At 46.1% G+C, this 25,134-nt stretch overlaps 1 protein-coding gene across 4 annotated transcripts in view; it reads right to left on the bottom strand.

Annotated features, from left to right (window-relative positions):
- Nucleotides 1-25,134, bottom strand: part of CLEC16A (C-type lectin domain containing 16A) — a 241,915-nt gene that overhangs the window by 121,541 nt on the left and 95,240 nt on the right. For all 4 annotated transcript variants that reach the window (XM_049904932.1, XM_049904933.1, XM_049904934.1 and 1 more), the window contains exons 11-15: nucleotides 23,821-23,956; nucleotides 19,580-19,680; nucleotides 4,842-4,964; nucleotides 1,915-2,024; nucleotides 828-872 (exon numbers count right to left, since the gene is read on the bottom strand). In XM_049904932.1, coding sequence (XP_049760889.1) covers nucleotides 828-872; nucleotides 1,915-2,024; nucleotides 4,842-4,964; nucleotides 19,580-19,680; nucleotides 23,821-23,956 — 515 coding nt within the window. The remainder of the gene's footprint in view (nucleotides 1-827; nucleotides 873-1,914; nucleotides 2,025-4,841; nucleotides 4,965-19,579; nucleotides 19,681-23,820; nucleotides 23,957-25,134) is intronic.

The following is a 25,134-nucleotide window of genomic DNA, read 5'->3' as shown; positions in this document are numbered from 1 at the left end:
AAAAAGACTCCAACAAAGAAACGGCAATTTGAACAGAGTACAGATAACGAAAGCACAGGCAAACAACAAAAGGGCAGAGCTGACATGCTTCCTCCTCCTCTCAGGGCCCCTTTGCCAGCCACATTTGGAGGGGAAACCACCACCAATGGTATCTGATACATAGGCCAAGAGATGTAAAAATTAATACATCTACTTAGAATATGGATTAATCCACTATTGCTAAAAAATGACGAGCCTTGCTTAAGAATATATTATGCCTTAAGATATGAGCCAAAGAAAACCACCATGATTAGATATTTCAAAACTTATCATCTGGAACCTGAAGACAAATGTCTATGAATTTTGCAGATATTGAATATCATGCTGGTGCTTTATAAAATCTCACTAAGCTTAATGACAAATACTTTAGAAGCCTATATTTCTTATGTATATAATATACATGATATAACTCATAATTTATACATATACATATATAATTCACAAATAAGTCACATGTATAGAACATACAGACTTCATATATTCACATATAAGTTCATCATCCACAATTTATCCACACATGTATATATGTCTACAATTCATAATTTATATACAAATTCATAAACAAGTGCATGTATAATTCATAAACAAACCATCATATACAAGAGATGTGTACTCAAAATATTTTACAGATGGGCAGCAAAGTTCAGAGACCACTGCTCTGGAGATTATGAAACTGAGCATTTTTATTCAATTAAAAAAATAACCCAAGACCCATGACCTTGACGTATACAAGCCTAGACACCACTACCCTGTTTACGTAAGACACACAATGATGCTCTGCCATTTACCTTATAAAAATGGCGCACCAGGTGAACGCTTTCTTCTCTTGCGCCCTGTTAAAAAGAGGACAAAGGCGTGAAGGAGGTTGTGAAAGCCAATGAGTGGGGTAAATTGCTAAGTCTAAAGTCTGAGTGGATATAAAATAGACGCTGGGCTAGTATCCTTAATATGTAAAATGGTTCTTACCAGAGAGAAAAAGGGGGAGAAGCAGTGACCTCCAAATGAAAGTGGGGAAATAACAAGCAATTCAATTTAATGGCATGGAGAGTTGTTAATATACAGTTAAATGCGGAAAAAATAGGTTACAAAATATAATCATTATCACTCCATTTTTATAAAAAGTTCATTTGTATGTATACATGTATATATGTGTACATGGATATACATGTGTATGTACATATACATGCATGCACACATATACACACACAGTATAAAGACTCACACAAAAGTGGTAACTACAGTCAACACTTTTTGCCTCTGTATTTTCTAAATTTTCTAAAATAAATATGGAAAATAAAAGGGAAAACAAGAAAAGCTATTGAAAACTTCACAAACTGTGTGTGTATACTTATATTACTTTTGTAATACAAAAAGAAAAATCCTGGAGTCAAACGCAGAAGCCAAATAACTGTAATAGAAAAATCACTAAAATTCAATAGTTAAGCGGCCTCTTCAAGTACATCTTGGAGCCCTGGTGGCGCAGTGGTTAAGTGATATGGCTGCTAACCAAAAGGTCAGCAGTTTGAATCTACCAGCAGCTACTTGGAAACCCTATGGGGCAGTTCGACTTTGTCCTACAGGGTCACTATGGGTCAGAATCAACTCGACAGCAATGGTTTTTTTTGGTTTATAGGGTTGCTATGAGTCAGAATCAACTCGATGGCAACGGGTTTGGTTTTGGGTCAAGCAAATCTCAGCTGCAGGAAGTTCCCAGTTGAACAAGGGGGTTGGAGTGGACATCAGGCCCAGCTGCTGCTGGCTGCTGCTGTGGATGCCACAGACAGGGGCCTATGATCTGGACACCAGCAGTAGCCCTTCTGGCCTACTGCACCTCTCCGGGCCAGTGCACACGGAAGCGGGAAGGAGAGGCCTCACCTCCAGGCAGGCCAGATGCACGTCCTTGATGATGCAGCCGCTGCTGGTCAGAACTTGCTGCTTTAGGAGCAGGCAACTCAGCTCCAGTGTCGCCAACCGGATCTTCCCATCTGCAGAGCACACTGTGGTCAGCCTCAGGCCTGCCCCCTGCTGTGCACCCTTCAACAGTCTCCTGGCTTACCACTGCTCACGCCCCCAACATCCAGGGGAGACACAGAAGGAGCCCCCACATGCCCCTCCTCCCCAATCAATTACAATTCATAGCCCCCCAACAAAACTGCCTGTACCAAATAGTTCCCTGAAGTCCTCCTATCAGGGGGAGAGGAGACAAGAAAAAGACGATAATTGATTATAATTGACACCCTGGGTGGTGCAAACGGTTAACGAGCTCAGCTGCTAACCAAAAGACTGGGAGTTTGAGTCCACCCAGAGGTGCCTCAGAAGAAAGGCCTAGCGACCAATTTCTGAAAATCAGCCATTGCAAGCCCTGTGGAGCTGAGATCTACTCTGACACACACGGGGTCACCATGAGTCAGGACTGACTCGACGGCAACTGATAATTAGAACTGAAGGCCTAGAAAGTCGCTATCTGTGGTTTTATCACTTGTCTAGCATTCTTTCCTCTTTTCAGGGAAAGTACCCCCACTTTCCTTCGGAGAACCACTGGTCCCATTTGGTCATGTGATCTGGTTGGAGCTGAACCCTTCCACCCATCCAGGCCAGTCAGGGTGTCCCAATCCCCTGGTCGCACTAACTGTGTAGGGGACGGGCAAGGGAGCGAGGCAGGGCCAGTCAGGCTTGTTCCACAATTTGCTGGAATCACTGGGCAAAAGAATCTATCCTTGTGCTGGGCTGGCGAGGACATGTCTAGAGGTGAACCCCGAGGAGCACAAGCATCCACACCAGCTACCTCCCCTCCCTTGCCAGTGGCTTTAATCTTTCCTAAAGTGCTCTGCAGCTAGAGCTGCAAGTCCTGCCTTCCAGCCAGACTGCCCAAGCCTAAGTGGCTCCTGTATAGTGAGTTTAGAAGCTGGACAGAGAAGACGGATGGCTGGAGCTGCTGGCAGTTATCCTGCTCATCTGGAAGGCTGCAGAGACCAAAGAGGCCCTGGATACAGCTGTGCCTGAAGCCAGAAACAACAGACTTTTCAGTTACCCAAGTCAACAAGTATGTCTGTGTATTTCTGTTGTACTGTTTAAGCCAGTCAGAGTTGGGTTGCTGTCAACTGCAACCAAGTTTTGACCAACACAGCCTGCTATCCTACTATGAGTCAGGTGCTTTATCTCTATGTTCCCTCAAGGACTGCGATTTAGACAAGTGAAATGACTTGCCCAAGGTCTTTCACATGGGCTGGGTGGACTGCAGGGGTTCTGAACACCAAGACCCCCCATATCTGGTACCTCTCACAAAAGCATCTGTGACTGCCTGATGGAAGTGCAATCACTTCCCATGCAAACCCCTCCATGGGTCTCTACAGTTTACTTCTGGGGCATGTCCTGATGCCAAATGAGGGCAGGGATACACTCCCCACACCCTCCTGCACCTCTCAGCAGAAATGGGACTCACTGAGTCCCCATTTGTCCTGTGCCCCACTCTCCCGCCACTACTATTCCTAGTGGGTCTTGCCTCTGACTCCTTTTCTGGGAGCTCCTCAAGGCCACCTTGAGATATGCAGTGCCTGGGCTCAGTCCTGGACTCCCCTCTCTCTTCTCCCATGCTCATGCCACCCACTGTCAGCTCCAGCCCTGACCTCCTCTGAGCTCTCGACCTCGATTTCTGCATGGAAGTTGATGACTCTGGGACTTCACAGACTATCGGCTAAGGCTCCTTGAGGGCAGGAACCACACCTGTCCCACATTTCCCTGTCCCTTCATCACTCACACGCAGTGCCTGGCATGCAGGAGGCACTCAATAAATGTGTGGCAAATGAGTAAATACTCAAATGTCTGTTGATGCCCTTAAGACCACTGACCCAATGCACTGTCGTCATCTCCAGGCCCTTCCACTCGGGCCCCAGCACAGTCATCCTCCGCTCTGGCCACCACTTGGAACCCACACCCTAGCCTTCTGACATTTTCTCTAGCCATGGCCTTGTAAAACCCACCCCTGCACTCATCCTGAGCCCAACCTGGGCCCACATCCTGGATGCTCCTGATGGCACAGCTTGGTAGTCCTTCTCTCTGCCAGGCCAGTGCCGTGGTTGGGACTGATTGTGCCCTCACTGCAAAGAATTCACCTTGAGATCAGGATTTCTCAACCTCAGCACCGTTGACGTTTAGGGCCAGAACATTCTCTGTTGGGGGCACCTGTCGTGTGTACTTCAGGATGTTTAGCAGCATCCCTGGCCTCTGCCCACTACATGCCAGGAGCACCCCTCTCCTAGCGATGGCCAAAAACGTCCTCTGACATTGCAAGATCACCCCTTGTTGAGAAACACGTGCTAGATCATTCTGCCTGCTCTTTCTAGCCCTTCCCCCTGGCTGCAGAGAGGTGTTGGCCAAAGCCTCAGAACTTCCTCCCGAAGGGCACAGAGCAGTAACACTGGGGGCTGGCTTTTATTATCAGGAGCACCCAATCCAAACCCCTGCCCTCCCTCCAATTCTCAGCCTGGTTCATCCTCATATGGCTTTGGGCCACCTAGAGAAGAGGGTGGTAGATGTCAGCAAAAATGGCAAAAGAAGGGTTGGTATGGAGGGAGAAAAGAACCAAGAAGAGAAGGGGAGACACAGGCTGCAGCAAGCAGGAAGGTACTGGTAACAAACGGCATGGTGTCTCGTGGCAGTGGCTGAGGTGGAGAGAAGTGAGTGAAATCGGCCTGGATTCCCAGGGGGCCCAGGTCCAGAGCCCAGTGTCCTGGTGGCCAGTCTGTGGGCCTGGTCCCTCTGACCCCATCACCCCAGCCAATGGCTTTCACGCCCCCAGGCACCTGGCTGGGCAGCGTTATTCATTATCCTAATGAGTCTTTCGGCCAGGAGATGGTTATAAGTGGTCTTCTCAGCTGCATTTGGCACCGGGAGCTGGATTCGTTCTAATTTTTCCGGATCCATGCCTGAAACAAAGAAAGGGTCAAGATGTCAGCAGAGCTGCCTCATCGAGAGCTTCCTCACCTTTCGCCCCGAGTTGTTATCATGATTCCTGCCATAACTGGGTGCTGCCTGTACTATAACTTACCTCACTTTTCTGTAAAGCAAATTTAAGTACATTTTCTATCATTACTTGTAAACAGGACATCAGCATTGCTGCAATAATTGACAGTCATTATATAAAGAAAATGAAAATCAAACAATGTTTTTACATTCCAGCCAAAAATTGCTGAGTGCCTGTGTACTCACTATGGCCTGAGGCCTGGTCTGTCTTGGGTAAAGGGGGACACTGGCAGATACAAGGCATTGAGGACAGGCTGACCCCAAACTGACATTCTCCTGGACGCAACCAGAAGGGATGGAAAGAGAACGGAGGAGGAAGTAAAGTGCATGAGGTGGTTATTTCCCTGCCATTTTGTGCCAGGTCTGTGTGCCACCTGAGGCCACCCCTGTAACAGACACATGCCACACTTAGAGAAACAGAGACCAAAGAAAGAGAAACCAGATATAAAGAAAAGTACAGCCAGACTCAACAATCACATCCTCGAACAATGGCAGGCTGGCCATCCAACAAACACGCAGGGAGACAGACTCCGCCCTGCCTCTGAGAGTGTGGCCTTAGCAGAACTAGACAAAGCCCAACCTTCATTACAGGAGAGTGGGGGAAAGATGGGAACACAGTGAAACCAAGAAAGCAGATCATCACTAGGTGGCAAAAAAAAAAATCATGTTTTTCTCCAATGAAAGCTCAACTAACAACATTTTAAAGACAAAAGACAAGATGGGGGACAGGTGGGTCGGAGAAAAAAGAGGGAATGGGCACTGTAAACACTGCTGGGAGCTGGGGAGACCAGAGACCTGGTAGGGCTACTAAAGTGGCCCAGGCCTCATGATTTGGATTGAATTGTGTCCCCCAAAAAATATGTGTTGTAAATCCTAACCTATGAGATGGAATTGGCAACGGGTTTTTGGTTTTATGCCTGTGGTTATAATTCCTTTTGGGAATGGGTTGTCTTTGTAATATTAATGAGAAAGGATTAGAGTAGGGTTACTATATATAATATTTTATTTTATCTTCAATCTCTTTCGAGATACAAAAGAGATTTAAAAAAGCAAGCAAAGAAGAGATGGGCTGAGATAGATGCCAAAACACATGGAGATCGCCAAGAAACCAGGAAACAGAAGCTGAAGAGGCAAGGACCTTCCCCCAGGGCTGACAGACAGAGAAAGCCTTCCCCTAGAGCCGGCACTCTAAATTCTAACCTCCTAAGCCGGAAAAAAAAAAAAAATTTTTTTTTTTAAGCTGTGCTGTTAAAGCCAATCCACTTGTGGTATTTCTGTTATAGCAGCACTAGATACCTAAGATACCTCACGAACGATGAGTTCCAAATGCTTCTAACATGGCTCTTGAAAAATACACTCGTAGAAACAAACATTCTGCTTGATTCAAGCTTTGAGAACCGAAGGGATTGTTTGTGCTTGAAGCACGTCTCTTCCTGTTATTCTCCAAAAGAGGGGGAAGGTGGCACTTCTGGGAACTCCTGAAATACGGCCCTTTGAGTACCAGGTGACGCTTCATTTAGAACCTTGACAAAATAGCGGAGGATAGCATTGAAGAGCTGATTGTCTGGATTCTCAGTAACTCCCACATACACGCTGACGTAATAAACCATAACAATATATCTTGCTTTACTGAATTCCTTCCAGCTTCGACTGAGAGGCGAAGCCATGCCAAAGAGATGACACCAGTGAGGGACGGCCTGAGGGCCGCACTGGGCAGTGCTTTCTCTCTCACAAACCACAAACGCAGCTTCCTCAAAAAATCTGATTGCAGTGAAAATTTATTTTGTGGATTTGCTATTCCGTTTTGATGCTAAATGTCTAACTCTGAAGTGTTATGGTTTATTAAATGGTAAGTAGAAAAAAAAAATTTTTTTTTTTTTTTTTAGAACCTCAACTAGGTTTTTTTGGCATTTGCTTTTCCAGAGATGGCAATGTCCTCCTAACATCTATCTGTCCTCTTCTTCCTGGCCCTTTGTGAACTCTCAGTCAGTGGTTCTAGGGAAGGAAAGGCTCCTCTGCTTCCCTGAGGCATCACCCAACTCCATGATCTGACCACCAATCACTCTCCTTCCAAAAAGATGGCAGAGAGAGTTCAACGTTGCTTCCTCCAGAATGTGGGGTGGCCCACAAAACCCAGGGACAGGAGCAAACTCGACCAGTTCTTTAATTTTCATGGGAAGGTCCATTTTGTCTCTTTCATATTATTGCCCTCCCTCCTTAGGATAGGCCTGGTGGCAAAGTATTCAAGAGTTTGGCTGCTAACCAAAGGTGAGCGGTTTGAATCTGCCAGCCGCTCCTTGCAAACCCTGTAGGGCAGTTCTACAAATCACAATCTCTGCAGAAATCAGCCCTCAAATGGCCAGGACTTGGTTGATAACTGCCAGCTTCCCTAATTTTGAAACCCTGGTGGCATAGTGGTTAAGAGCTATGGCTGTTAACCAAAAGGTTGGCAGTTCGAATTCACTAGGTGCTCCTTGGAAACTCTGTGGGGTGTTCTACTCTGTCCTATAGGGTCTATGAGTCAGAATCGACATGATGGCAACGAGTTTTTGGTTTTCTCCTTAGCACCTGACAAAAATGAGGAATCTGTAGCAAAGTCTTCTCGGGATGGGAAGAGAAAACACTGCAAGGTGATCTTGATCTTCCTCGACTGAGGCTCTGCTTCCTGTGAAAGGAGGGGCCCACAAGGCTGAGACACTTCAAGAGCTTGGCAGAACCATATTCCCAAGTCCAACTCCCTCCTGAAGGGAGGAAATGGAGGCCCAGAAATGGTAAGTCCTTTCCCCAAGAGCACAGAGCAGTGAGAGGCACAGCTAGGGCCAGGATGATTCCAAAGGTGGGTGGAATGCAAGTGGGGAGGGTGGCCAGAGGAGAGGGGAGCACCATTCACATAGCGAGCACACAGCGAGGAAGCCAACAAAGTCGAGCAGTGTGCCAAGTGCCTGACCTCTCACGCTGACCACAGCCATTGCCTCCAAGGCCTCCTCTGTGCCCTCCAACAGGCTTGTTCCCTTCCATATACCTTCTAGTCTGCGGCTGGGACGAAGGGGCAGAGTGCCAGGGTGCAGGGTGCCAGGAGTATTGAGAGGCTCGGGGGTGGGACAGGGGAGAATTTTATTTTGAACCTAAGACTCTTTACCTGTAAAGTGGGAAGGATTACGCATTAGGGTGGTCAGAATCGAGTGAGAAGAAGCATGTAGTCATGGTTCAAATACTGTTAGGTGCCTTTATTGTGCCCTGACGGCAATTTTGGAGCCCTGGTGGCGCAGTGGTTAAGAGTTAGGCTAACCAAAAGGTCGGCAGTTTGAATCCACCAGCTACTCCTTGGAAACCCTATGGGGCAGTTCTACTCTGCCCTATAGGGTCGCTATGAGTAGGAATTGACTTGGCAGCAACAGGTTTTGATGGCAGTTTTTAATCTGAGCATGGTTTATGTATTTCTGAATCATGTGTGTTAGAAAAAGAAAAAAATCACCTAATAAAAGCCAAAATCAAGCTACAAGAGGGCCTAAGGGGGCCGGCAAGAAGCCCTGTTGGCACAATGGTTAAGCTCTTGGCTGCTAATTGAAAGGTTAGTGGTTTGAACCCACCAGTGGCTTCACAGGAGAAAACATGGAGTTCTGCTTCTGTAAAGATCTCAGCCTAGGAAACCCTGCGGGGCAGCTCTACTCTGTTGCATGGGATCGCTATGAGTCGGAATCGACTGGACAACACCCAACAAGAATGACAACAGGGCTGGTAGAGCTGATGCTTGGGCCCCTTCTCAGGGACGAGCAACTCAGGATGGATTCTGAAGGACAGGCAGGATCTCTCTTGAGCTGGACAGGAAGGGCTAGAGGCAGATTGTAGGGCATCTGGCAAAGCTTGGAGACGGCTGGGAAAGGGACTGAGGAAGATACGAGGAGGCAAAAAGGTCAGGGGAGGGAGCAGGCAAGGCTTGGATGCCAGGACCTGTGGCAGGTGGCAGGAACCCACTCCAAGGCAGCTGCAGAGTTGATGTGCTCTGGCTGTACTCTGGCCTGACTTGGGTGGCCTCCATCCCCTCATGCCCACTCAAGGTGATCCCACTCTTCCAGCATTTCCCCCAAAACAGACCTGATGCTGCAACGCATTCATGCAAGGCGGACTCTACCACGGGCCATGGGAAGACAGAGAACACACTAGATTCCACACAACACATGGCAAACCATGGAAAAAACCCCTCCGTTCTTTCCCCAAAGTTCCTCCTGGGCCAGGTGCCTCAACTCCTCTCCCCTGTCTCTCTCTCTCCCACCACAGCCTCTAAAATCCCCTCTGCTATTCTGAATTGCCCCAGCCCTTGGCTTACAAGGCCTGGACAGCAATTTAAAAGCTCCAGACACCCCCGAGTCCCACAGCCTTAAAAAACAGTTGCGTGACTATCAAGTAATTCTCAAGCAGACCTCATCATTTAGCATAGTACTCACTCAAAAACAAACAACACAACAAATCAAGCCTCTCTGGACAGAGTGCCCCTATAGGACAGGGTAAACTGCCTCATAGGGTTTCCAAGGCTATAATTTTTACAGGAACAGACTGCCAGGTCTTTTCTCTCACAGAGCCACTGGTAGCTTAGTAGCTGAGTGCTTAATCATTGTACCATCAGGGCTCCTTTTCCTTCACATAGTAAGCACAGAATAAATGGTAACCATTAGGCAGGCAGGTTACATTTAACTCTTACACTCAGTGAAGTAGGTATTATTATTTCCATTTCATAGATGAAGAAACTGAGGTGTAAATAAGTTATGAAGCCCGCCTGAGGTAACGCAGAGAGTGGAGAAGCCCAGAGCGGAATGCAGACCCAGACTCCCGAGCCCATCAGAGTCTGGAGCTCTCTAGGCCGCATCACTTTCTTCTTGCTTGCTAGTTCTTCTCTTCCACCTGCGCAAACTCTGTGAACCACATGATCTAGCAGTTCTCTGGCACAAAGACGGAGCTCTATAAATGTCTGTTTAATTAACTAAATAATTTGTAAAGGAGTTAACTAGTTTTGATCAAATTTAGCCCACTACAAAAGAAAGAGGGGGAGAAGAATCAGGCATATCTCAAAATTGGGGGCACATATCTCATAAGTGGGGACACACACACACACAGAACACAGAAGCTCCAATATGACGGCCATGCAGAACAACCCAACTATCACCCCACCCAAACAAGGCTGGGAAGAAATATCACAAAATTGTTAGCAGCTGATTGTCTTAAGGTGGTATAATCATAGGCAAGTGAAAAAAAAAATTTACTCTATTTTCTACAACAAGCATTATATCATCATCACCACGATTATCAGGAAGGCCCTGACTTTGTGGAGAAGCATTTGATTTGGGTTTAAACCACCTACTGAAACAAAATGATGGCTGACAGACCTGTCACAGTATGACAGGATTATGCACAGGAAAGAAAATCGGCACACACACACACTGAGGTCCTTAGTCAAGAAAGGCAGCTATAGTTGCAAACCCAACAGTTTTTTTGCTAGACATTTTCCTTCTGGCTGAAATAAACACTGTGGATAATACATTGTCCTGTTTGCTTCCAGCCTTAAGTGCCTGGCAATGGACAAATTCCACAGAAACCCTGATGCACTTCACATGGCCTGTGAAGACACACCAGCACTCTTAGACTTCTGGCAGACCACATGCTTCCTTGCTCCCTTCCCACTGGGGTCAGGTCCTGCTCTGCCCAAGTGAATCAGAACGGGTCTCCCCACTCTACCGCTTCACCCAACAGCCACAGGGGTGGGGGTGGGGACCAAACTCCCAACCAACTAATTCAAAGAATCCAAAAGCAGGAGGGAAGAGTGTGGCTCCACGATGTCAGTAACTAGTTACTAAGCTTCTTTTCTAAGTTCTAGATTCTTCCCCCATAGCAGCAGCACCCATTCAGGGTAGGGATGAAAAAGATTCAGACCAAAGCTACATAAAAAGAATTAGAGAGACAAACCTAAATAGAGAGACTATGACAGCACCAGGTAAATAATATTCAATTGTATTTTCTTTTGACCACACAAGGTCTCGTTGGCTGCAGTCACGCAAGCCTTGCCAGGTATGGAAAACTATAGACCAACAATTTCAAAAGCTAACCAGATGTTGGGCTGATTTCCAACGTACTTCCAGTTCTGATCATGTGTCAGCCGAGATCCAAGATGTTTTGCCAGCTCCTGGCATGGCTAAAGCTTCTCTTTATCCCATTACCTTTCGACCTTTCCCATACCTGTCATCCATGTTCCAGTAACTTCTCAGCAAAACAAAAAAGGCCAAGATTCCTCTTGGGGAAACAATGAGAAGTGGAGGGACAGGAGTAGGAGTGTCGGGGGTGGAGTGGAGGCCTTTAAAAACACAAAAGCTATAAACCCCCACCCCCTACACACACGCTGGACCAGGGCTAGGCAGACTTGACAAAGGAGAGAGGCTGCATTTTCTATTACAGATATGAACTCGAATTCATTACGTGGCCCAACTGAATCACAGCAAGCACGTTCTCTCCAACCATCCAACCCTCTCCATTGTGGGATATTCATTTATGTGCAGCATCTAATCTATTATGATTTACTGGAAGGCCTGAGCTAACATTTGGTTTTTATTAACATTGCTTTTATGTTAAAACTGTCTTATGATGAAAAACCTATCAGAAAGATACCATCACGTTAGGGGGCCTACTTGGGGGTAAGGGTCTGGAAAAGAGAGGCTGAGTGTTAAGTACAGCAAACCACCTGCTACCTAGCAAAAAAAACACACAAACCAAAAAACTACCAAATGCAGACCTTGTGCCCACAGGCCAGGACTGGAACATAAACCAGGTGACAGCTCCCCCACTAGGCGGCTTCCCCTGGGGTCCTCTGGCACCTGGAATGAGGGTTCCAAACCTGAACTCTCCTGCTTCCTCTCCACACCCATGCTTGTTGGTTCTGGAGACAGCACGACTACTCACACACTGGCAGGAGCCAGGAACCTGGGCTTCACCCCATCTTCCCTCAGTGCTCCCTCCCATCCAAATCAAGCAGAACCCCTCAGCCCTGCTCCTCTCCTAGACTCCCCATCCCAGCAGATGGTACCACAGCCACTCAAGCCAAAATGCAGCAGTCTCCCTTGACTCTTCCCTTTCACTCAACTCCCCCATCCAATCCATCAGCACATCCTGGCTCTAGCTCCACAATGTACGTTAAATCCTTCCAGCTTTCCCCATCACTAGAGCCAACAGCCCAATCCGATCCACATCATCTCTTGACTGGACTACTGCAACAGCTTCCTAACAAGTCTTCCAGCTTCCCTTCTTGTAGCTCACCCCCAGCCCCCAGTAATCCACTCTGTACCCAGCAGCCAGAGTATTCTTTGAAAACTTCCATCTGATCATGTCACTCTCCTACTTAAAAAGCCATCAGTGGTTCCCCACTGCGTTTGGAGTAAAATCTAAATTCCTTTTCATGGCCTTCAAAGCCTTTCACCATCTAGTCCCTGCTCGCCTGGCCAGGCTAACCTTGGACTGCTTTCTGCTCCTTGACCTGTAAGCTCTTTACCAACTCGGGGCCTTTGCACATGCCGTTCCCTTTGCCTGGAGTACTGTGGCTCCAGCTCTTTACAGAGCAGGCTCCTTCTTACTCTGTGAGCCTTGGCTCTCACGCACCTTCCTTGGAGAAGCCTTAACCACCCTGTTGGTTGCCACCACACCACCACCACCGGCTACTCCTTACCGAACCTCACCCTGCTTATCACCTTCTGTCATTTCTCACAATCACATGTTATCACTTGAATGAGGCTCATCAGATTTGTTCCAGTGCTCAGAACAGTGCTTCACATATCAGTAAATATCTGCTGAATGCTGAGAGACTTTTCTAGTTTCACCCCCTAAACACTGCCCACACATCCCTCTATCCCTCCTGTCTTCTGGTTGAATGACTACAAACTCATTCTGGGGGCTCTATGGGGGTCAGATCATTTCCTGGCTAACGTTCCTCAGCAGCCCCACGCGGCGCTCAGGATGCAGATTGTTCATAGTCGTGGCCCACCCACCCCCTGCAGCCTGGCTCCAGCCCACCACTCTCAGAGCACCTGCCCACTATGGGCACATTGCCTGCCTGCCTGACAGCCCAACCTAACATGGTGCCCTCTGTCCTCAGCCCTCGCAGTTTTATTTTCACCACTGCACTTTTCACTACATGGAATTATTGTTCTCATCTGTTTACTGGTTCATTGCTTCCTCTAACAGGATGCAGACTCCATGAAAACAGGGGCCCTATTTGTTTGGTTTACCACTGTATTCCCAATACTAACCACATGCCTGGCATCTTGGAGGGGCTTCAAAATATTTGTTGGAAGGGTGAAAGAATCAATCAAATGAGTAAATGAACATATGCTACCTCCTGAAACGGTTGAAAGTCAACCAATTCTTTTTGGTATAGTGACTCTGTGTATTCCTTCCATCTTCTTTTGATGATTCCTGCATTGTTTAATATTTTCCCCGTAGAATCCGTCAGTATTGCAACTTGAGGCTTGAATTTTTTCTTCAGTTCTTTCAGCTTGAGAAATGCTGAGCATGTTCTTCCTTTTTGGTTTTCTATCTCTAGGTCTCTGCACATGTCATCATAATTCTTTACTTTGTCTTCTCGATCCACCTTTGAAATCTTCTGTTTAGCTCTTTTACTTCATCATTTTTTCCTTTTGCTTTAGCTACTTGACATTCAAGAGCAAGTTTCAGAGTTTCTTCTCACATCCATTTAGGTCTTCTCTTTCTCTCCTGTCTTTTTAATGACCTCTTGCATTCTTCATGTATGATGTCCTTGCACAACTTGCCTGGTCTTCGGTCATTAGTGTTCAAGGCATCAAATCTATTCTTGAGATGGTCTCTAAATTCAGGTGGGATACACTCAAGGTTGTACTATGGCTCTCGTGGACTTGTTCTAATTTTCTTCAGTTTCAACTTGAACTTGCATATGCGTAACTGATAGCCTGATCTGCTGTCTGCCCCTGGCCTTGTTCTGACTGATGATATTTGAGCTTTTCCATCATCTCTTTCCACAGATGTAGTTGATTTGATCCCTGTGTATTCCACCTGGCAAGGCCCATGTGTATAGTCGCCGTTTATGTTGGTGAAAAAAGGTATCTGCAACGAAGAAGTCGTTGGTCTTGCAAAATTCAATCATGCCGTCTCCGGCATTGTTTCTATCACCAAGGCCATATTTTCCAACTACTGATCCTACTTCTTTGTTTCTAACTTTCGCATTCCAATCACCAGTAATTATCAGTACATCCTGAATGCATATTCGATCAATTTCAGATTCCAAAAGTTGGTAAATATCTTCAATTTTTTCATCTTTGGCCTTAGTGGTTGATGCATGAATTTGAATAATATTCATATTAACTGGATTTCCTTGTAGGTGCATGGATATTATCCTATCACTGACAGTGCTGTACTTCAGGATAGATCTCGAAAAGTTCTTTTTGACAACGAATGCAACTCCATTCTTCTTCAAATTGTCATTCCCAGCGTAGGAGACCATATGATTGCTCGATTCAAAATGGCCAAAACCAGTTAATTCTGGCTCACTAATCTCTACGATATTGATCTTCAAGCATTCTATTTCATTTTTGACAACTTCCAATTTTCCTTGATTCATACATTCCACATTCCAATTATTCACAGATGTTTGCAGCTGTTTCTTCTCATTTTGAGTTGTGCCACATCAGCAAATGAAGGTCCCAAAAGCTTGACTCTATTCACGTCATTAAGGTTGCCTCTACTTTGAGGAAGCAGTTCTTCCCCAGTTGTATTTTGAGTGCTTCCAACCTGAGGGGATCATCTTGCAGCAGTGTATCAGACAATGTTTCACTGCTATTCATATGGTTTTCGCTGGCCAGTTTTTTCATAAGTAGATCACCAGGTCCTTCTACCTAGCCTGTCTTAGTCTGGAAGCTCTGCTGAAACCTATCTACTATGAGTGACCTTGTTGGTATTTGAAATACCTATGGCATAACTTTCAGCATCACAGCCACACACAAGCCACCACAGTACGACAAACTGACAGATGAGTGGTGGCATTAGATGGTGCTAACACAGTATGAACACCACTTGAAGGGATCAGAGAGCTCTTCCTAGAGAAGGTGACTTCTGAGTGGAACCCTGACAGACAAGAAGAATTTCAATAGGGTCAAAGGGGAAGAGGAAATGGCAGGAAAAAAAAAAAAAAAAAAACCTCAAATGAATACAAGAAGATGGCAGAACTATTTGGTGACAGGTAAGTGTGTTAGGCACTGCCGCCAAGCTTCCAAAGAAGCTTCTTCCTATAGGAACAGTCCCAGACACAGGCTGATCCCCTCGGGGCCAAGTCTGCGCTACAGGACCCTGCCCCCAGCCATGACTGATGGTTCCAGAGTTAGACACCAACAAGCTGGAACAATCAGATCACTTGCCCAAGAATTTGAAACTTGGCTGAGACACACTCCCAGCCTGGGATTTGCTGGGGCCAAATCAGAACCCTTGAGGAAAGGTCTATGATCTCTTGTTGCCAAAGCTCCTAAAACTGGGTGTGCTTCTGTCCTTCCCTAGGCCTTTCAGCAACTTCTTGGATCCTGTGAGCTTCCCCAGTGGCCTTTCTATAGACTTTCCATTTTAGCCTCAGCTAATGAGAAGGGTTTTTGTTGCTTGCAACCAAGTGAATACTAATAGTTCAGGGAATACTATGACAGCAGTCATAAATTAATCTCCATGAAAGAGTTCTGTCACTAAATAAAAATTTGAAAACCCCTGGGACACAGCCAAGGGTCTATGAAGGAAGTCGTGGGCATCAGATCAAGTTGGAAAAATGGGTGGCATCTGGTTACCCCAGATGACAGGCTTAGTAGGATGGAGTTTAAGGGACAGGGGAAGACACTGAAGTTTCTGAACAGGGGAGGGACATGATCAAAATGACCTTATTAAGAAGATACCTGGCAGTGCTATGAAGAGTGGACGATAAAATGGCAATACATTTGACCCTTCAGGGAGGCTGAGATAAAGGCCATTGGGATGGCACGCCCAGATCCCTCTTGCTCCCATGCCTTTGGTGCCCTCCTCTAGCCCCTAACTTAGGGCCAGGCACCAAAGCAGGCACTCAGTTAAAGTCTGCTCATCAGAGAGACTGAAGAGGAAGAACTGACAAGGCTTGATGACTAAATCCTGGGAATAAAGGAGGGAAAGAGGTAAACGTCATGGCACTTTCAGCCTTGGGTGACAATTTCAACTAAACCAGAATGCCAGGAAGTGTGACAGGGCTGGGGGATACTTATAGAGCAGATGAGTATAATGTTAGACAGGCGTTTTTGTAGTGTTGCTGAAATATCTTGGTAGGAGTTTCCAGCATGCAACAAGCAGGAGTTAAGACTGCAGGACTAGATAGGGGGCATAGAGGGCGGGGGCCGGGGGTGTGGTGGTCAATCCATGGGTGGGAGCTGGTCAGTCTCGTGGAGTTCTGTTCACTCTATAGTAGCTGAGGACCCCTGTGTGTCTGCTTCATGGAGTTCTGTTCACTCCACAGTAGCTGAGGACCCGTGTGCCTGGCACAGAGCCTTGAGCTCGAGGGGATTTCAGAAGTCACAGGAGTGAACGAGACTGTAGAGAGGAATGTCTGCAGGATTTGGAGTCTGCTGTGCTTCTTTTAAAAACCTCAGACTATTAGGTAAAGAAAAAGAACAATGATGAATCCACAAAACACCTCACGACATGGATGAATCTGGAGAGTATTCTGCTGAGTGAAATGAGTCAATCACAAAGGACAAATGTTGTATGAGACACACAATTATAAAAACTCAAGAAAAGGTTTACACACCGAAAAAAACAATCTTTGATAGTTACACAGGGAGGGGAGGGAAAATCAATAACCAGATAGTAGACAAGTGTTAACTTTGGTTAAGGGCAAGACAACACACAATATAGAGGAAGCTAGCATAACTTGACCAAGGCAAAGTCATAGAAGCTTCCTAGATAAATCCAAATACCTTGAGGGACCGAGTTACTAGGACTGAGGGCTGGAGACCATAGCCTTGAGGGACATCTAGGCCAACTGGCATAACATAGTTCATAAAGAAAATGTTCTACATCCAACTTTGGTGAGTAATGTCTGGGGTCTTAAAAGCTTATGAGCAGCCATCTAAGATATCTCTATTGGTCCCATCCCATCTGAAGCAAAGAAGAATGAAGAAATCCAAAGACACAAGAAAAATATGAGTCCAAAGCACTAACTGACCATATGAACCACAGCCTCCACCAACCTGAGCCCCAAATACCTAGATGGTATCCGGCTACCACCATCGACCGCTCCAACAGGGATCACACCAGAGGGTCCCAGACAGGGCGGGAGAAAAACGTAGAACAAAATTCAAAAGCACAAAAAAAGACCAGACTTACTGGTCTGACAGTGACTAAAGGAACTCTCCAAGACTATAGTTCCCCAGACACCCTGCTAACTCAGCTGAAGCCACTCCCAAAGTCAACCTTTTGGCCAAGGATTAGACAGGCCTAAAAAACAAACAATAACACATTAGAGGAGCATGCTTCTTTGTTCAATCAAAGAGACCGAATGGGCAACACCCACCCAAAGCAAAGACAAGAAGGCAGGAAGACAGGAAAATTAGACAAACGGACAAGGGAAACCCGGGATGGAAAGGAAGGGAGTACTGACACATTGCAGGAATTGCAACCAATGTCACAAAACAATTTGTGTGTAAATTTTTGAATGAGAAACTAATAATAATTAAAAAAATCTTGGGCTCTATCCGCAGACTTGCATGGGAACACAATGAATTACATATGAGAAGAGCCGCTGCGGTCCTGTCTGTAATAGGAAAAGCCTGGTAAGAGTCTAAACATCACTCAGTAAGAGGATGGCAGAATAAGCCAGGCTTAGACATACGATTAAAAAGAACAAGGCAGTTCTACACATTGTACACAGATGCAGAATGACGTGCTGATATAGGATATACAGGAAAAGGTTTAGAACAGACAACATGGGATAACTCATTTTCTGTTTAAGGGGGGCAGTAGTAGAAGCAAAATCATACGTGCTTATATTTGGATTTGCAGTGATGTTTTTTAAAAAGACACCCAAGGAACTGGGAACATAAACTGCCTTTGAAGTGGAAAGCTGGGGGACAACAGAGGAGGGGGACCTTTTTCACAGCATGTTTTTTCCTCAACAATTGACTTATTTATATATGCACATGTATTAACGATTTAAGAATAAACAAACACTTAGTTGTTAAAGCAATTTGCCACAATTTTGGTGGCTTAAAACAATAGACATTTATTCTCTCGCAGTTCTGGAGGCCAGAAGTTCTAATCAGTATCACCGGGCTGAAAAGGTGCCGGCAGTGCCGCGCTACCCGGAGGCTCTATGGCAGGATCCAGTCTCTGCCTCTCTCAGCTTCTGATGGCTCCCGGCATGCCTTCTCGGTGGCTGTACCCCTCCACAGTATCTTCAGACCTCCTCTCTGCTCTGTCTTCACACTACCTTCTCCTCTGTGAGTCTGTGTCCAATCTCCCTCTGCCTCACCCTGATAAAGACACTTGTGATGGCTTTCAGGGCCTACCCAAAGCATCCAGAATAATCCCCTCGTCTCGAAATCTTAATTTAATCACATCTGCAAATAAGGTAACACTTACCAGTTTTGGGGATTACGACCTGATATCTTTGGGGGTGACCAATTAGCCTACTACAGTTATGCTGAGTGTTTCTTAAATGTCTCTAGTCATAGGCTATCTTAGTAAAAACTACCTCCACAAGCTCCCCAATAAGCTTACAAAAAACCTACTAAAATATCACTCGATGTAATCAATGTCTCATCTACAGCAAGCCCCACTTGCCGCAGGAGACAGATGGAATATTCTTGACTTCTTCTAAGAGATTCTGAGGTGGAGGTTCAGAGCTTGTCCACGCCAAGGCAGGTGGTGCTGCTCCTAGCAGTCAGCAGTGGGCGAGTGAGTGAATGAATTCTAATCAAACCCACTAATTCCACAAGAGCTGATCCTGATCACACAGGCTCAACAATGGAAGCCAGAGAGCCACACCTTTCTTCAGAAAGGAAACCTATGCTTCCACAGCTCCACCAAGGGTCTGTTTTAGCTCTGAACCCTGAGCAATAACACCAACTATTATAAATAGCAAAACCAAGGTTACAATTTGACCAATTTCAGTTCTGATGTTAGGAAAGAGGTCTGATACTAAGTCAGTTCATCAAGCAAGGGGCTGAAAGAAAACCACAGTGTGAACACAGTCATATTGGGTTTTGCACAGTCAACATTTTAACCCTTTTCCCCCATACTACCTGAGTAACTAATTCCTGTGACTTCAGTCTGCAGAGAAACACCTGAGACATTCTAACAAGGTTGCAGAGAAGTTTTGTGGGAGTCTGCTGAAGTCAGGAAAGAAATTCCTCAAAGAAAGCAGTTTTCCTTCCACCTCATACAGCAGAGGAGAGGGATGATAATAGGCACTCAAGCCACAGGTAGGAAGGCAGGCGAGGGACGTGCTTACCTTTGTTATGTGACATGGCATAGAGGAGGCAAAGCACGAAGAGGGCGTGGTAGTCATCCTCCGGGCTGTCCAGGGCATGGTACACCATATCCAGGAAGGGTCTAGAAAAGAGGGAGGGATGCGCCTGAGCCTCGTGAACACCCCTCTCCTCCCACCTGCACATGGGGGGTGGGCTGCCCTTCTCTCCTACAGCTCTGCACTCATGAGCCCACCAACGTTCATCGCACTCCCGGTATCCCATCCAGCACCAGGCACTGAGGCCGCAAGGACAAATCAGAGCGTGGTTATGCCCAAAAAGAGGTGCTGTTTAGAGGGGGAAACTGACCAAGGAACAGACCACTGAGTGGTTCAACAATCGTTCACTAGGTGCCCCAGACACTGGGGGAAAATGAGAGTCCCTGCTCCTGTAGAGGTCGCATGCCAGACGAGGGGGCAGAGACTGAGAATCAATAGACACACATCCTCATTTCAAAGAGTGACAAGAGAATGGGGAAAGAAAACAAGGTAATGTGGTAGACAAACAGTACCAGACGAAATCCACACAGGTTCAAACGATTTAAAAAATGTGGGCCCTAGAGCCAGACTTGCCGAGTTCCAATTCTGGTTCTTTCATTTCCTAGCTGTATGCCACTGGGCGAGTTACCTAAAACCTCTCTATTTCCCCATCTGTGAAAATGAGGATTGCAGCTTTGCTGGGTTATTGCGAGAACTCACATGAAACGATGGTTTACAGGCATTCCGCTCAGGGCCAGGCACACACTGGAAAGGGCTCAGGACATGGAAGCTGCTACTTGGTTTCTATTTTTAATACCCAAGGAGCCCTGGTGGCGCAATGGTTAAGCTGCTAACTCAGTGGCTCCATGGGAGAAAGCCCTGGCGATTTGCTGCCATAAAGATTACCGCCTAGGAAATCCTATGGGGCAGTTCTACTCCATCCTTATAGGGTCAGTATGAACTGGAATCAACTTGATGGCACATGACAACAACAATTTTTATATTCCAAGGGTACTTTCTCTTGATCGCAGCAATTTCTTGGACCAACCTTCCCCGACTGGTAAGAATCCATAACGAGGTCTCCTGCCTCTGATGCTTTGTGGGTGAGATCTGGACAGCAGCTACAAACATCAGAAACAGCACGCCCCAGATGTTGCCCTTCCAGACAAAGGGCTCAGTTCAGAAAGATTCTTCAACCCAATGATAATAGTGTATGAACAGACAGGGCCTGCTGGCAGGAAGCTCTGACCCTGTGGCCCTCTGCAGCTGTCTTCTCTGGATGCAATTCTAAGGCCAAGACAGCAGATCACCTCAATGAGTGACTAAGGGCACGCTTAACCCCAGAAGGACACAAGGTTCACTATCTATAAGAGTTGCCTAAAGGGAGTAAAACTGGGTGGAGCTGAGGAACAGGGAGACTTTTCACCACGTAACCTTTTATACTTTTTGAACTTTGAACCCTGTAAATGTACCACTGAATCAAAATATTAAATTCAAAGAGGCAAAAGAAAAAACAGTGAAAATGTACTTGTCATAACATTTCAAAAAAATACATGAGACACTAAAATTAAAAAAGAAACCTCAGGGGAGGGGGCACTTATGTCCAGTCTCCATTTCTCCTGAGCCCACCGTACCTTCCTCGCCCCGGACTGGGCATCAATCACGTCCTGGCTGTGTTGATGGTTTTATCACATGTGAGTCTGGGCTTCTGTAAGCCACCCATGATAACACTTCCAAACTTGGGAGCAGGATAAAGTATAAAATATTTTCTGGTAAATCAGCTACTTGGAAATCAGGCTGTAGTTTCATTTGGGAATAATACTGAATAACTAAATGCCCCATCGTAAGGGAAGCGCTGAGTGGACATCCCATCTTTCACAAGATGAGGTATCATATAGCCATAACACATTTTGTTTACTAAGCGCACAACAAAATGAAAAAAGACACTTGAAGTTTGATACAGATGAAGAAAAAAAGAATAAAAAATGATGAACATGGTATGGTCCAAGCTATTGGTGGGAAAGAGGGTAGAATTCCCAAAACATTGGTGGGAAAGAGGGCAGAATTCCCAAAACATTGGCAAAAAAAAAAAAAGACCAGTAGGAAACAACCAAAATGTTAATAGCAGTCGCCTATGAATGCTGGGCTCATGGAGACTTTTTTTCTTCTTTACACATTTTAAGGTTTTTAATATTTTATTAATGTGAATTATTTTTGCAATTAAAAACAATTTTTTAAAATAGTTTTTCCTTAGCTATGTCTATATTAAACTCCAAATGGAGATACAGCCCAGAATGTATGAGGGCTATAAGAACAGTTCTGCCTTTTCTAGGCTGTTTCTTTGGGCTGTGGCTCAATGTCAAGATCCAATTTGCATTGTGGAAAGCAAATTTCCACCCTCCCTCACCTCAGCACCCTCCCTGCTTGGGTGCTGGGAGCTGGGGTAACAGAGGGCAAGGCGGTGTTTCTGATCACCAACAACTGGACACCTGCAGAGGAGAAGGCAGCTGTCGCCCTGGGCCAGTCTCTTCCTAGCATTCGGGCTCAGTGAGGTGCAGAGATCTGGCCCAGGGGCTCCTGGGCTGTGTGCTCACAAGGCCAGGCGTGGCCCAACTCCAGGCACCCGCATCAGTTCTCATCATAAGCCAAGTGGTGGAAGATGTCAGTTAAAGCCATGCAACGTTAAGAAACCACCTCAATCAACCCTAAGAAAACCTCTCCCTTTACTAAGATTTAGAAACAAAGAAGCTACCAACTCTATATTCAAGCATAATGTTTTGGTCAGTTTCTTCCCCCCGCCCCAACTTTTTTTTTGGTTTGGCAATACCCAGGTGTTTTGCTTCCTGTAGCAAAGCTACAGTATTACCATACTATGTAAAATATGTGCCGTATTTCCGTTTATTAGCTCCTAAAAAATTGGATACATCATGACACTATTCATCTAAAGGCAGTTCATATTCTATTAAGCAAATATACCTTAATTTGCTTAAGCATTCCCCAAGGCTAGTCATTCCTGGTTTTACCAATTATGCATATTCTAAATAACTCTGTGCTGAGCATCTAAAGGTCTCTTCCCCTCCCTTTCTATGTCTAGAATGATTTCCCTAATTTTCAGAGCTTCATGTGTTACATTTTTTGCTGTCAAACAAAATCAAAGAGGTCTTTATAAGGTACAGCAATTGATAGCCTGCACCACCCTCCAATATGTTTTTTATTTAACAAAAACTAAAAACGGCTCCCTGTGCATCTGATAAAAATTAATTCCATCTGTTAGGTAACTGAGACATTTGCCAAGCAGAGATAAACAAGATGTGGAGGAAAAAATGAGTGTGCTTCAACTTTTCACTCTGCTTTGGATTAATACAAAGGATGGGAGCTGTGTGTTTCAGAAGTGAGTGCCGAGTAGGCTGACTGAGGAACTGAAAGGCTTTTTGTGCATTTACTAACACAAGGTAGGACCAGAGGGACTCTGTGGTCTGGGCTGTGGGGCCACTTTATGAGGCCATCACCCTGAAATGAGGAAGTTCCTGACAGACAGCTCACTGCATAGACTGGGAGCAGCTTCCACCCAACCCCATTCTTGAGGGGTGGTGTCCCAGAGGTTTGAGAGAGTTTAGGTTCAGCAGGCGATCACTGAAATGAACAATCAGGCAAAGAGTCGAAGATGGACAGCAACATTAGATCATGCCGGCTCAGTCAGTGGGGGCAGGCTCCCTGGACGGTGGTGCGCACAGTAGTGAATGAATGGGAACAGGGGGATCCAAGGTTGACCCCAAGGGGTAGCCTTCTTAGGAACAGCCAATGTAAGGCAAGGCCACACCCTTTAGGACAGGGCCCAGCACCAAAGTACTCTGGGTGTGGTGGTGATATAGCCCTGTCAGTCTCTTCCCAAGGGGTGAGCACTACAATGTCACATGGGCTCTGTCCCCCTGGCCTCTCAAGAGAGACCATATCTCTGGTGATTAGAGGCTGGAGGAAGGGCAGAGAAAGGAAAGGAAGCAGGAGGGTTGGGCTAAGAGACAGAAGAGGCCATTTGGTGTGGTGGGAAGAGATTCTGGGTTACTCTTTGTATCACCCTGGGCTGGGCGACACTGGCCAAGACACTTAACCTTAGTGCTGAACCCATTTCCTCATCGTAAGACAGCAACAATCCCCACGGACAGACAGATGGCTGGCTGCTGGGCACCCCCACCCGCGGCACACAGCACACTCAGCAGCAGGGCGGGCCCCCTCTGCTGGCCAGCTACCTGCTCCACTGCACGCTTTCGCTGCAGCCCGTGGCAGCGGCACTCTTCTCCTCGTCCGTGGTGTTCTGCTCCTGCATGGAGGTGCTGGCGGTCACTTCTGAGAGCTTGCTACGTTCCATGATCACCATCTCTATCTCTGGAAACAAACACGGAAACTGGGATGAGGTCGGACAGCTTACAGACCTGTATTAACAGACATACTCATGTTCGAAAAGTAGGACACGTAAAAACTGCTCCTCATGTGTCCAGCAAGTGTTCCACAGCGGCGCCACGAACATCAACAACACACTGGAGGACAAGTAAGACAGAGGCTAGGACCTCTCTTTCCATTCATCTCAGAAAGACCAAGAGATGTGTGCCTGATTTTGACAAGAAAACGTGAATTGCAATCATTTATTTCAGGATCAAAACAGAGACCCTTTATCAATAACACGCTTTCTCCCCAAAGGATTTGAGGTAGCTTAGGAGAAATTATTTGTGGTCAGTAAAATACAACCAAATTCACTGAAAATATTCTAAAGCTATATATACTTCAGAAAAGTCTTTGACATAACTCCAAAAGCCTGTGTTTTTCCCTTTCCACTCACAACTTCCAGAAGGAAGGGAGAGTTTACGTGCCTTATTTTATTTTTTCCCAACTAAATAAAGGCAACTTATGGTGACTGACTGAAGCACGGGTAAGCATTTCACTTTTCAGAAAAATGTACGAACCACTAAAGAAAGAGCATCTTGAATTAAAGATGGAGGGTCACTGCACTTTAAGGTCTCTCAAAAAAATGGGGTTCTTTGCTGTGCACATGTGGGCCCTCTAATACCATTTCCCCCATCTTGAGGAGACATGATGAAAAAAATAAAGATGATGAAATGTGAACCTGCATTCCTACTTCTGAAAGGATGACAACGTATACCGTGGACCCAGATGCTGCCTGCGCTGGTACCACTCTAGTCTAGCCCCCCCCCATCTTCTCCTGTCCTCCTGCAGGGCCTCCTAACTGGCCTCCTCTTCCTTTCCTGCACCCCAGTCTGTTCTCCACACAGACATGAAATTATTATAAATGGAAATTAGCACATGTCACCCTTCTGTTCAAAACTCTCCAACACCCTCCTGTCACACTTAGGATGAAATCCAAATGCCTTACATGGGCTGGCCCCTGTCCACCTCTGAGCTCACCTCCCCGCCCCCTCCACCCGGCTCAAGTCACACCAGCTGTGCTGGAGTTCTCCCTAGTTCCTGAATGCCCCAAGCCTGTTTCTACCTCAGGATCTTTAAACAGCCATATCCTCTGCCAAACCCAACCCACTGCCATCGAGTTA

The sequence above is a fragment of the Elephas maximus genome, chromosome 12 (genome assembly GCF_024166365.1).
Source record: "Elephas maximus indicus isolate mEleMax1 chromosome 12, mEleMax1 primary haplotype, whole genome shotgun sequence".
Taxonomy (NCBI): Eukaryota; Metazoa; Chordata; class Mammalia; order Proboscidea; family Elephantidae; genus Elephas; species Elephas maximus.
This window is presented reverse-complemented; position numbering and strand designations above follow the sequence as displayed.